At 39.0% G+C, this 12,605-nt stretch overlaps 1 protein-coding gene across 1 annotated transcript in view; it reads right to left on the reverse strand.

Annotated features, from left to right (window-relative positions):
• The window catches only part of THADA (THADA armadillo repeat containing), a 169,685-nt gene that overhangs the window by 23,177 nt on the left and 133,903 nt on the right, over nt 1-12,605 (reverse strand). Inside the window, exons 33-35 of the mRNA XM_075707613.1 lie at nt 11,300-11,372; nt 8,265-8,409; nt 4,985-5,116 (exon numbers count right to left, since the gene is read on the reverse strand). Coding sequence (XP_075563728.1) covers nt 4,985-5,116; nt 8,265-8,409; nt 11,300-11,372 — 350 coding nt within the window. The remainder of the gene's footprint in view (nt 1-4,984; nt 5,117-8,264; nt 8,410-11,299; nt 11,373-12,605) is intronic.

Genomic DNA, 12,605 nt, shown 5'->3' on the forward strand with positions numbered 1-12,605 from the left:
TGCATTTAGCCTGAGACAGTAAGACAGGGCTGAGATACCATGGGCCACTAAACCATAGGTCAATACCCAGCAATGAAGACTTCCACAAGATTCTCACCCCAATTTGCTCTGTAGAACAGTGCCACCTCCTTCCCAAGAGGATGCCCTTCAGAAGTGGGAGTCAGCTTCTTTAAACTAGCCAGCTAATAACGTTTTTTTGATGGCCAATCAAAAAATAGGACGTTTTTTAATTTTCACTGATTATTTTTTTCTGAAGATAAAAAGTAGAATCTATCAGGAAGGGAACAACCATCAAGAGAAGAAGAGAGACCTTTGCATTGCCTTTTGTTCAGAAACTCCTGGCACTGGAGTATCATCTATTGCTTATTTCTTAAGCATGTGAAATGGGAACAGAAGGAACAGGATTAATATATCTGAATTTTTGGCCAGTGGATTAAATCAGCAGTATGTTCAAAACTGACTACATCATTTATAGCCCCAATCCCATTCTCAGAATTACTCAAGAACTAAGGGAAATAATAACAACAACATTGGATTAATTTTCAAAGATGCTTACAATGCATCCAGGGATGGTGGTGCTCAGACTGGGCCATTTATCTAGCTTGTGCTGCAGCCACACAACTTCCAGTCCATAAGCTAACTTGCTCATCTCATGTAGCAGAAGGTTCCCAAAGGCCTAAATTATACTTGAGAAGAATATTGAGGCTGCTAAATCATTCAGGCACTTTCAAAAGATTTACTCAAGTCTGTGAATCTAACTGCTCATCTAAGTTCGATTCAGCTCAATTTTAAGAAATCAGCTAAACTGGTGCTAATGCTGACAACACTAAAAATGCTCTTAAACCAATTTGAGGTTAATTTGGTAATCTACCAACATAAAGGTTAAGCCGACTAAAGGTATTTTTTATATAGAATTTTACAGAACTGCACTGGCTTAGCTGTAATAGTAAAAAATTGTTTATTCAAACTTCTCTAATACTGACAAGCTCATAACTGTACTTAAGGTAACGCTTCTCTGGATAAAAAAAAGCCATAGAAGAAAATGACACCAATGAATATAGTTTTGGTTCTAGCACTGAGTTACTTGAATTTTTCAGGATATTCAGTAAAGCGATCATCATTAGAGAAAGAAAACTCCTATTTCCCTGACTTAAATGATCTTCTTTCTTGTAAGGAGTAACCCTCTTGAAAAAGAAATGCTGCTGTGAATAGGTCTAGACTTTACACAGCCATGGGTCACTAATTTAATTAGATTTCAAAGCAGCTATTCTACATTTACACTGAATACAATACTTCCTGTACCCTCCCTCATACTAAAAGGAATAAAACAATCCCCCAGAAGTTTACACCTCAATGCATGAGGAAACGACAACAAAGTGTACATACAATACCTTGAGTTACAGATGGGGTTTATATTGTTCAAGTTATTAGGAAAACCTTAACTACTTGCTAAGTTGGTATTTTTAGCAAGGAAAACAAAAGGTTTTCTCCTTTCTAGTGAGATAGGATTCTGTTTGACCTGCTGTGCTCAGAAAATGACTGCCATCAGCCAACCTCAGTAACTTCCCCTCCCAATTATGAGCTTCTACGCATACTACAGAATTAAATCAAGCTTCTCTATATGTAAGAAATAAATTTAAAAAATGAACTGTACTGGTAACAGTGGAAGTCCTTGCCTTCTATAAAAGGTAATAGGTTTTGTGGCTGTTTTCTTGGGGCAGGGAGGGTAGGGTAGAGCGAGGACACCAGCCCTGCTGTTGTGTATCAGCCTTTGGTCTGAGCTTTTCTCCTTCCAAATGAAAATGGGGGCTGCAGTTTTCACAAGGTTCTTGTACCACATTTGTTACCCTGCGTTTCAGACTCTGCAAGGTTACTGTTCTCATAATTTGAGTGATCCAAAGCTGCATGGATTAGCTACTTGAGGAAACTGGGGGGGTTGCCCTCACAAAAAGCCAGGAGGGAATAACAAGAAACCAAGTTCATACTCTCTTCCAGGAGCTCACGTAACATTTCAAAGAATTACACAAGATAGGAGCTGTTACTGGAAGTGAAACCACAGTAATAGACGGGATCATTTGCCTCCAGTTTCACCATCTATAAATGACCTGAAAATACCTATTATTTGACACTATCATACTGCTACACATTTGTACTATTCCTCAGCAACATGTATGCAAGGGAAAAATGTCCTCTAACAACTAGATGAACAATCTGTGCAAGTAAGTTTGTTATTATGAACAACAGTCCAACTTCACACATCTTACTCTGCTGAAGAAGGATACAAATTCCGACTCGGTCTAGCTGTTACACACAAGTATACACCCTCTCATAGTCCATTCTTTCACAGGAAACCAGATGCCAGCTTGTATCATGCATGAAGGGCAGGGGCAGTTGTCAGGCTATAATCAGGGATTCCTTCGGATCTCACATATAAATGAAACACTTAAGTTGTTGATTCCCTAAGCTGACAATAGAGTTTGTTCTTTTGTAGGCAGTTACAGCCTACTACCTTACATGCTGCGTACACAGTGAGAGAGTGAATTCTGTGAAGAGTGTATACATGATGCTAGTACCAAAATTTCTGGGAAGTCCAGTGCTTGGATTTTGTGAGCAGCATTCCTACTCTGTGTACGGCAAACTGACAGCTGTAAAAGGTGAAGCACACCATAACCTATTTCTACAGAGCAGTATTTCTGGAAATATAATGGGTACTAGGACATAAAAATTTTCGATGCACAAATGAAGCTGAGATTATAATAGACTCTTTACTCATGTTAGCTAGTGGTAATGGCAATGAAATAAAACTGAAACAATTACAGAATGTATAAAAATGGGTTTCTAAACGTCCATTCCTCTTTATGATCTCTTGACTCATCTTTCTTTCTGATCTCATGATAAAACTGCTGGGCCACAATACTTATTTGTCATCATATAATGGAAATGAAAAGTCAGTCAATGTAAGATATCCAGCAATTTGTTATCAAATAAAAGGTTTAAAGAGAGCTGTTTTATGGCTTCTAATGAATTTCAGTGCATCATCTTAGATATTTTAAAAGCAGTGCTGTGATGGAAGAGCAGATTTTCATGGTATGAAAACTGAGAAAAAAAATAAGTAGATATTTGAATGTAATTAAAGAATTGCCAGGACAGAGAACACTGGTGATCCATGAAATGTCTAAACCCCAGACCCAAACACATTGCACACTCTCATGTGCACATGAAAAGAAATGGGCTAAATGGAAGTAAGAAACCACATTCAAGGGGTAAGCTTATTATAATCTGGTTGTAAACAAAAGCCACAGGGGCAAAACTCCTTGCCCTGCTCCCCCAAAAGCTAGAAAGCAAAGCGCAAAAAGTGAAAGGAGTTTAGTGGGGAAAAAAGAGATCACAGGAAGGAACAATAATAATGTAAAATGGAGGCAGAAAGAAACTGGATTCTGTCTTTTCAAAAGCAGAGTTCTTTGCTAGTCACAGATGAAAGACACTGATTTCATTAAAAGCAGTTTAAGTGAAAGAACAGAAAAGCATAGCTAAGTATAACTAAGGGGTTAATGTAAGTTTAGGGAGAGGGTGTCCCTATCCTAATTAGGAACACAGCAAATAAAAAACAACTATGATGCTATTTCCTCGATTATGGCCACTTCTGCTTTACAAAGTAGTAAGTTATAACAGCAAGCGCTGATGTGACCTTAGTATTAATTAGTAGGACAGAGCCCTCATCCAGTTACAGGGCAACACCCTTTGGCACAGGGATACAACAAGGAAGAAGGGAGAAGATACAAGGAGCCAGACAGAAAATCCAGCATTGTATTATTTCCAGAGAAAGTACCATCTTGAGACATTTGAAGATGGCCCTCAAAGGCCAGCATCAGGGACCTGAGGGACACACATGCAGAGCCTCTTGATACTCAAGAGAGCTGTAGCTGGGTCTAGATAAATTGCCAGAGCTGTGATGAGAGTGCTGGGATCAGAGCTATGGGATTTAACAGGAAGATGAAGGCTGTCCATAACACATCCCTCCTTTTACCTTCTCCTACCCCATAGCACCGTGCCTGAACAGTGCCAGCTCAAAAACACATCTGCCACATGAGCACATTCCTGGCTACTTCTATCTAAAGTAGTGGCAACCATACATTTTTACTGCCTTTTTTTTCTTTTTTCTTTTTTTTAAAAAAAAAAAACCCACAGAGCTGCTTTATCTCCAGTCTAGCAGAAGTTCACATGGAGGTGGCTGACTAATTTGAACCGACTGCAGACAAGTTGGTACAGCCGTTACTGAGTAGCATAGACCAGTAGGGACCACCAGAGAGAGATGAGCTTGGTAGCAAATTCTAATTTATTCACAACACATGGAAGAATGTGTCAGCAAAGACTCTCAAAGTGAAGCACATTAATTAGTTAAGCCTACTTAAGTTTTGTGGTTATTTTAAAATTAAGAGGGTTGAGTAAACTAGGGCATGCAGACAAAAAGGCCCACATCCTCGAAAGCGCATTGTGGGTATGCTGAGAATTGTCTTTGTTGATCTGGATCTAAATGGACTTCAAGGTCTAATAATGAATCAATGAGTTGAATGCTGTTTCCCAGATTCCTATCTCTCTGTGATCAGGCTATTATAATGACCTGGGATTCAAAGAGTGTCTTCCACTGCATTCTATTAGATCAAAGCTGGTATTAAAGAACTTTCAAAATGTGGAATTATGTGATAGTTGACTCATCACAGCAAGAATCATAAAGCTGAATACTGCTGTTGTCTTTTTTAAATACCCATGTAACAGTACAGAAACTGTACCAAGAACAGTAAAAGCAAAATAATAAAGCATGGTGGATATCAAACATCGCAACTTGCTGTTATCTTCCATGGTATGTGTTTATAAGAGAAGCATGGATCACTTTACAGTTAGCAAGAAGTTTGTGATGAGAAGAGGAATACTTTTGTCTCCCCAGTATCTAATAATATTTAAAAATAATGAAAAGTTAACATACCTGTTCCTTTACTGCTCTTTTTTTCAGACTGTGCCACCTGTATAACTTCAGCAGCAGTATCCCTTACTACCAAATCTTCATTCTGCAGCAGCAGAAGCACACATTTCCACATAGCAAGGGTATCAGACAATCCTGTATTTATTTATGGAAAAGAATTAGAATTCTATTTCTTACATGCATTCAAAGAAGTTACAGTGCTCTGTTTCCACACCTAAACACAAGAAATGCAGTGAAACACGGCAACATGGGCAGGAGAAATGCATTGGCAAATCACTGGGAAGACAACTGGCAACATAATCAAAATGTTTTCAGCTCGTGTGAACTTTATCTAGGTGGTTGCCTCAGCTTGGTTTAAACAGTGGGCAACAGATAAGAGAGTGGACCTCTCTTAATCTGGGTTCAACTTTTAAGTTGTGGGTGCTCTGAATTCTCTAGTTTCTAGGAGTGCAAAATTCCTGTTTGGCAACAGCAATCTGCCTGGAGCAGGGGCTGCCAACCTAAGTTTTTGTTCAGATAGTGCCCGTAGTGCTGGCCACAAATGCCATTCCCTGCAGGAAACAACAAACGATCCCACCTCCTAGGGATCTACCCATCACCTGCTTCTCCCATATCCACCTCACCCCACCACTCACCAACATGCCCTGCCACCCTTACACCCACTATCTGTTGGAAGCAAGCCAGGTTTAATCCATGGGGTAATTACCTGCACACAGCTAAGACTAATCAGAGATAACTGCCAAGAGGGAGGTGTTCACGTGATAAACCCCAAACAGGCAGACTCCACATACCACCCCAGCAGCAATTCACATCTCACAAGCCATACTCCACTTGCAGACCCTCGTGCCATTTAGTGGTGTCACACTAAGAATGACTAGCTGAAGTCACAAGGCTGTACTCATAGGTTTGCTGGGTTACCTTTCAGTTGACTTTTCAGCTCCTGTTGAACATCCTTATTAAAGGAATCCGCCGGAAGGTCTCTTTTAGAGGCAGCCAGCTGTTAGATATTACTTTCTGATGATCACAGAGAACAACAGAGCTGGTGCTTCATTGCTACGCTGGTTTTCTTCAAGCATGTTATCAACAAGTCTATCAGAGATTTGTATTACAAGGCTAGCCAGACAACTAATTGTGTTTCATGGCTTGGCCAAAAATAATTGCTTGAGGCTTTACTACACAGGCAGAAGAAGCATTCCTGTATTTCATAGAACTTCCCTATGTGGGAATAGCATGGAGTATAATTATTTCAGGAAGAAGTTGCTTGTTTCTAGCATGGCACAGCCAGTAATGTTATAGTGGCACAGCTGGGGCAGAATAATTATTCCCTTCTAGATACAATGGCCAGCTTTCCCACCTAGGCAAGTTTCTACCATATCTCCAGGAGAGGTGGAAGTCTGCAAATGGATTTTCCAGAAAGACTTTTTCTGAACTCTCAAGCAATATGATGGAGAGATGATGGGGTCATCCAGAACATACTGACTGGCATTCATCCTCTTCCTCTTATGAACATACTTAATGGAAGCATATGGGAATGACTACCACTCCATTTGTACAACCACAATTTTCTTTAACTTCTACTTTGTACTATATGTGGTCAAGCAAGCTGATGCAGAACAAGGCATAAAAGTTAAAGCTGTTTATATGTGCGTAATCCCTTTAAGGGAATGATTCTGGGTTTGTATCACTGCAACTAAACACCAGATCATGCCCTTGATTTGCTAAACTTCTCATTGCAGTACCTGAAAATTTCACAGTTGTGAAGAACGCCACATTGACAATTCCAGGTAATATGGAGGGCCAGTACTGCATCTTTCTTCCCCAGGCCCAATTTTCAGAGCAAAGAATGGTTCAGATAGTTTGCCCACTGAGGCCCTGGGGGCTCTTCTGCTGTGATTTGGTTTGGTTTGTTATTTTGCTTTGTTTTGTTAAAATTTTAAGCAGAATACAAACTGCTGCTATTTTTTGTTTCAGACCTTCACATCTGCCTGACGGGAAAGCATGGAAACCAGCAACTGTTCTGACAAGATCAAAGAGGAAACTCTGTTCTCCATCAGCTATGGACCGGATCCAAATGGCAACAGACGAGAAGCACAGCATTTGGAAGTTTTTCACTCCAAGACCTTCCCTGTCCTCATTTGATATAAAATGGTAATGTCTGTCCTACTGAGAGCTTTAAGTAGATGGCACAGGTCAAGATTTCCAGAGTTGATACTATGAACATTTAATAGTAAAATGTCTACCTCATATAACAGATTTAGCTGTTAAATGTTAGATACCTCTTAAAAGACACATCTCAAAATAAATAGCTGACTTTTTAAAAAATACCACTATCTACAGTTTAAGAAACACTACCATTCTTCTTGTCTAACAAAAATTTGTATCCAGTCCATGTAAGTGGACTTAAGCTACTCAAACTAAAAATATTTACATAACTACATAGGAATAAAATAACACAGAAACTAAGTATTTAAAGCTGTCTTGTTCAGGATGCAAAATAATTTCTTTATCATCTCTTGCTACCTATTTTTGCATATCTCCTGGCCCTTTAGTCACAAAATCCCCTTACTCACTGTTCACCAAAGGCAGGTGGGGGAAAAAAAAAGGCTAGATGAAGAAAACCAATGTCTTCTGCACAACAGACCAGAAAATTTCACACAACTTTGCCTCTCAGTCAGTAATGTATTGTTGAATGAGGCTGTGTAGGGTTTTTTGTTGTTTGTTTGTTGGTTTTCTAAAGAGACAGTCTAATGTTAACTTAAAAAAAAAGATTATATCTGGGAGGTATAATCTGACCCAATTATTAATCATTCTCATAGTAGAACTAGTCCCTCTGTTCTAGACTGAACCCCTTCATTTCAACATTCAGCCAGCACAGCTTTGTTACGCTCACTTGTTACTTTGTTAAACTGAAAGTATGTCCACATCACCAGTACAATGTTTCAGAAAGATCCAAGTCAGAGAGCAGTTGCAAGCCAGTAAATCTGTACAGCAATGTATAGTGGCCTAGAGACATAACAGCCCTTTAGGTGGGATGTGCCCCCTTTCTGTGGAGTTACTGCAAGAAGCTCTGCACATGTGCTTTTTGTACCAGAATTTAAGTCAGTCTGTTTAGTACATTAAATCCAATTAAATTTTTCAAAATACCCTGTTTGATATAATTACGGGTTTTGACTGTGTGTAAATATGTATGTTTAAGTCATTTTAAGTCATGTTTAAGTCACTAAGTCATGTATTAATGGGTTTCATCTAAAAAGATCCAGGAAATTAATGTTCAACTACTCACCAAGAATGAGCTTCTCATTGATCAGAAGAAATGTTGTTATACTTTTAAGAACTTCAGCAGATGCTAACAGCATCTCTGTCTGTTGCTCATCTCCACAAAAATAAACTATCAGTTGAACCCATTTTTTCAGGACGACTTCTGAAATCTGAAGACACAGAACAAGTGAGAAGTACACTGTACAATCCCATGTTATCGCTCACCATCACATTAAACTACAGACTGCCAAAAAGATACTACTCATCAGTAAATGCATTTTTTTATCCCCAAGGTGGTGAATCCCAGATGTCCATTCAGAAGTTGGCTTACTATATCACAGATAGTTAAGATGGGAGATTTTCTTTTAGTCAGAGCAGTATTCATAGGCAATTCTCTCACTCTGTCCCTTCACACCAGACTTGCCAATGACCACACAAGCCAAAGCGTATCTTTGTGTCCTCAGTTCTTCTAAACATGCAAGCAAAAGACAAATATACTGGACTATAACAAAGAGAAGTGATTCTCAGAAGCATCCTACATGTAGACACATACACATGTCTGGAAAAACAACTAAGACCACATGAACCGTAGACTCAATCTTAGGCTTTGGTAATGACACAACACTTGGTAAAGGGGTGAATGCAGCTCCATCCATCTCTCCTCTGCAGATACTGGGGATGGAAATTTTTTTTAATAAGACTGCTCAGGTACCTTGGGTTCTGACAGCATGTGCATTCAAAACACTGAAGGAATTGCCAAGTTGGCTGATACGCAGCAAAGCTCGCTGTCCTAAAACATGAAGAATTAGAAAAAAGAACAGGAAAGAGAAATTTCCTGTTTCAAATAAAATCCAGTTGCCATCTTTTGGAAAATACTTAGTCCTCAGACATATGCTAGAAAAACTACTACTCAGTAATAATGGGACAAAGCTTTGACTCTTTCTGATGTGTAGTGATGGCTACATTTTTTGTGGAAAGAAATAATGTGCGGTTTACCCATAACTCAACTAGCACTTCCAATACTTGTCAACTCTGACCTCCATCGGGACAGCTGGGCCATAACTGGGAAGAGAAAGTCCTAACTACCATTAAGTGACCAAGAAAGAGCTGGGATCCCCTACAAATGCCACGCTCAGGAGGGCGCTGGGTCAGTCAAGCTGCAGCAACCTCAAGTGCAGGTTAGATAACAGAACACACAAACTGCAGGAGGTGGCATCCAGACACAGCCACAAGCAAGTGTGCACTATGGCAATTAGAAGGAAGCTCCAGAGGAAAACAAACAAACAAACAGGCTGGGACCTCATGCACAGGAGAACAGGAAAAGCAGCACCAGCTCAACCTGGCGACGCTTGAGGTATGTGCACCTAATTTTTTTTTTCCTCCTTTCTTCTCTTTTTTACTTATTTTTAATTAAAGGAAGTGAAAAACAGAACAACCAAATAAGGTAAAGAAAAACAATGAAATGGTGAGTCAAGTTAAAGGGCAGAGAAGTGCAGGAGGACTCACTGAAGGATAAATGAAACCTTGGTCGCACTCTGCCTCATTCTGCATGGTACATGGCCATGTACCTGCACTGCACAAAGGGACGGAGCCAGAGCATGTCCTAGAGATTCTGTAGCAGGTTAAAAAAAAAGTAAAAATCTCCCAAGATGTTACAGTTACTCAAATTTTGAGCAGACACATGGACTATCTAGAAGGACAGAACTTGACTTTTATCTCATGGAAGAGAAACGGTCCCTTCTACAGATGCAAATACTGAATGCAAGCCCAAAGAAAGAATTTAGATGGAAAACTGATGTACTTGGTCTTTTACAAAGCAGAAGGCACTCTCTGTACAGATGTCTTAAATCTCCTGTGATTTACATGCTTATTAGACAAAGTTGTTTTAGCATTACTATAGTTAAGATTGTTACAGCATTTTTCCTTAATTCCTCTTTGTAAATTAATATAAAACTTCAGAGCAATAACATGTTCCACGTCTATCTGTGAAACCAGGTTTATATGGTTATTTTAATGTTTATAACTTGAAGTCCTTGCATTTTGCCTTTCTTAAACAAAAAGATTTATCACCATAATTCATGTTGCCAATTCTTGTGTGCAAATCTGTGGCTTCCTTTTTGTTTTTTTACATTGAGACAGGATTATTAGCATACAATATGAATCAATTGTGCTGCACATTCTATAAAAAATAACAGCTACAGAGAGAAAAACAATCTTAATTTTAAAACAGATCATGACAATTCTGTCTATTTTAAAATATCCATGAAGTATTTTTTGTATCTTTGAAAACAAACAAAAAAAATTGTCTAGCATTAAAAGCTGCCTTAGCACTGCTCTACACATACATATGTGACATCACAGGCTGATGACTTAAAATCAAAAGAAATCCGAGCCAGTAATTTGTGCTAGTATAAATCTAAATTAAATAGTCTATAAACAGGAATGGAGAACACAGAGCCTTGAGTTTTACAAGGGTTATTATATTTACTCTAGTGTTTTAAAAACAAATTTTAAGAGGAAATTCAATGAGAAACTCCATGCAGACAAGCTGGTGTGCTCAGACAGTGATTTCAGGCTGAGACTTGGCAAGATCATACTGCACACAGTGAGGAAGAGAATTGCACCCAACCACTGTTTCAGCTTCTTGCCTTCCCCTCGGATCTGCTCTCTTCCTGGCTCCCCAGCAATTACAAACCACAACAAAGTTGCACTTTAGTAAATGGACTGGATTCAGTACATGTGTTAATCACCATAGGCATTTTTCTTTCCACATTATAGTGACTATTTTGAATGCTCTCAGAAGTTGAAATTAATCCATCAGAAAAATTTACTTACATATTTAACTTGAAATGACTTTGAGAGGGATATACTGAGATGGTATTCATGGCTGTTTCATTTCAGAACGTGGCAGTGTATTCAGAGAGGAAGACATAATACCAGAAAAGGTGCAATAACACAAGAAAACACAAGCTTGGGGCTTCTATCTAAAAGAAGCCACGTTACGTCCATCACCAAAAACTCCAGAATTACAACACTGTTAAGCAGCCCTGTTTCCCTTACCTGCTGATGGTTCTGCAAAAGATGGATAACCAACTTGGAGGCAAATTTGAGAGCTATGCTTTGTACTTCAGTGCTGAGAAAACAAGGTAAAGAACATATCAAAAAAAGCAGCTATTTCTGCCATCATTTCATCTCTAGGAAAAAACCAGCCTGTTCTTAAACACTGCTGATTATCACCAATGGGTATTTTGTAAACTGAGCGCTCAGAATTTTTACATTACAGATCTTGATGTTAGTTAAGTTTTTAGTTGATATGCAAATGAAATATGCTCTTACTTTCACCTCTCATGTTTATTTTCTATCTGTATACTTCCCATTGAAGAACACATTTGAAAATGGAAGCCAGGTCAAACAAACCAGACATTATTTTAAATGATAAACAAAAGCATTTCTTCAAGCTGGTGTGAAGCTCCAGGAATCTCTCTTCTATAGCTGCTAGAAATGTTACTAGTGCAGAATATGCCAACTCCTGGCTCCCGAGCCTCCATACTGCCCAGCAGGGTCTACAGACATGGTGCTTGGCACTGTGGCTCCTGAAGGGCTGGTCTCACCACGGGGAATGGCAACACCTGAGCAGTAAGGTCTGCTATTTCAGCTATTTCCCTCTAACAGCACCAGTCAGTGTTATTTTACCACAAGTATCTTATTTCATTCCAGAAATAAACACTCCACACCATCATTTAAACTGGAAAAATTTAGTGCAAATCAGCAGCAAATGTGCACTATAAAATGCTGTTCTACACTCTATACCATAAACGTTCTACATTGGTAACACTGGGGTGCAATGTTTATATGGCCTAAAAAAAGAGACTATTAGAAACAGGATGGTCTTGCCCTTAGAGCCTGGACACTTTAACCCTGTTATGAATGGATGGACACAGCTTGTAATTAAGTACTAACTACAAAATGGCTCCAAATTTTCAGTGCTTTCTGCTGACTTTACAGTCTGATTAAAGTGCATGAACCCTAAGGATTAGGGTTAACCATTTCTGCCGATCCAACAAGTGAAATCAGATCTGTCACACTTTCTACAGATCATCTGCAGATAAACCAGAATAGGACGGATGGCAGATTCACAGCAAATAATGTGTGTTTGGATCATCAGTTCTATGTGTTAAGGTGTTTCCCAGTTACCATTCAGGAAGAGCTATGCTCACTGGCTATCACCTGACAGCCAGAGTAATTTATTATTTCAAGAACTGTATTACTGGACATTTACAGGGTGCTTGCCAGTATGACTTGTGGGCCTTTTTAATAATTCAGATTCATGTCTAACTTCTCTGAAAAATTCTCATCAAGAGCTCTC

This window comes from Pelecanus crispus, chromosome 3 (genome assembly GCF_030463565.1).
Source record: "Pelecanus crispus isolate bPelCri1 chromosome 3, bPelCri1.pri, whole genome shotgun sequence".
Lineage (NCBI taxonomy): Eukaryota > Metazoa > Chordata > Aves > Pelecaniformes > Pelecanidae > Pelecanus > Pelecanus crispus.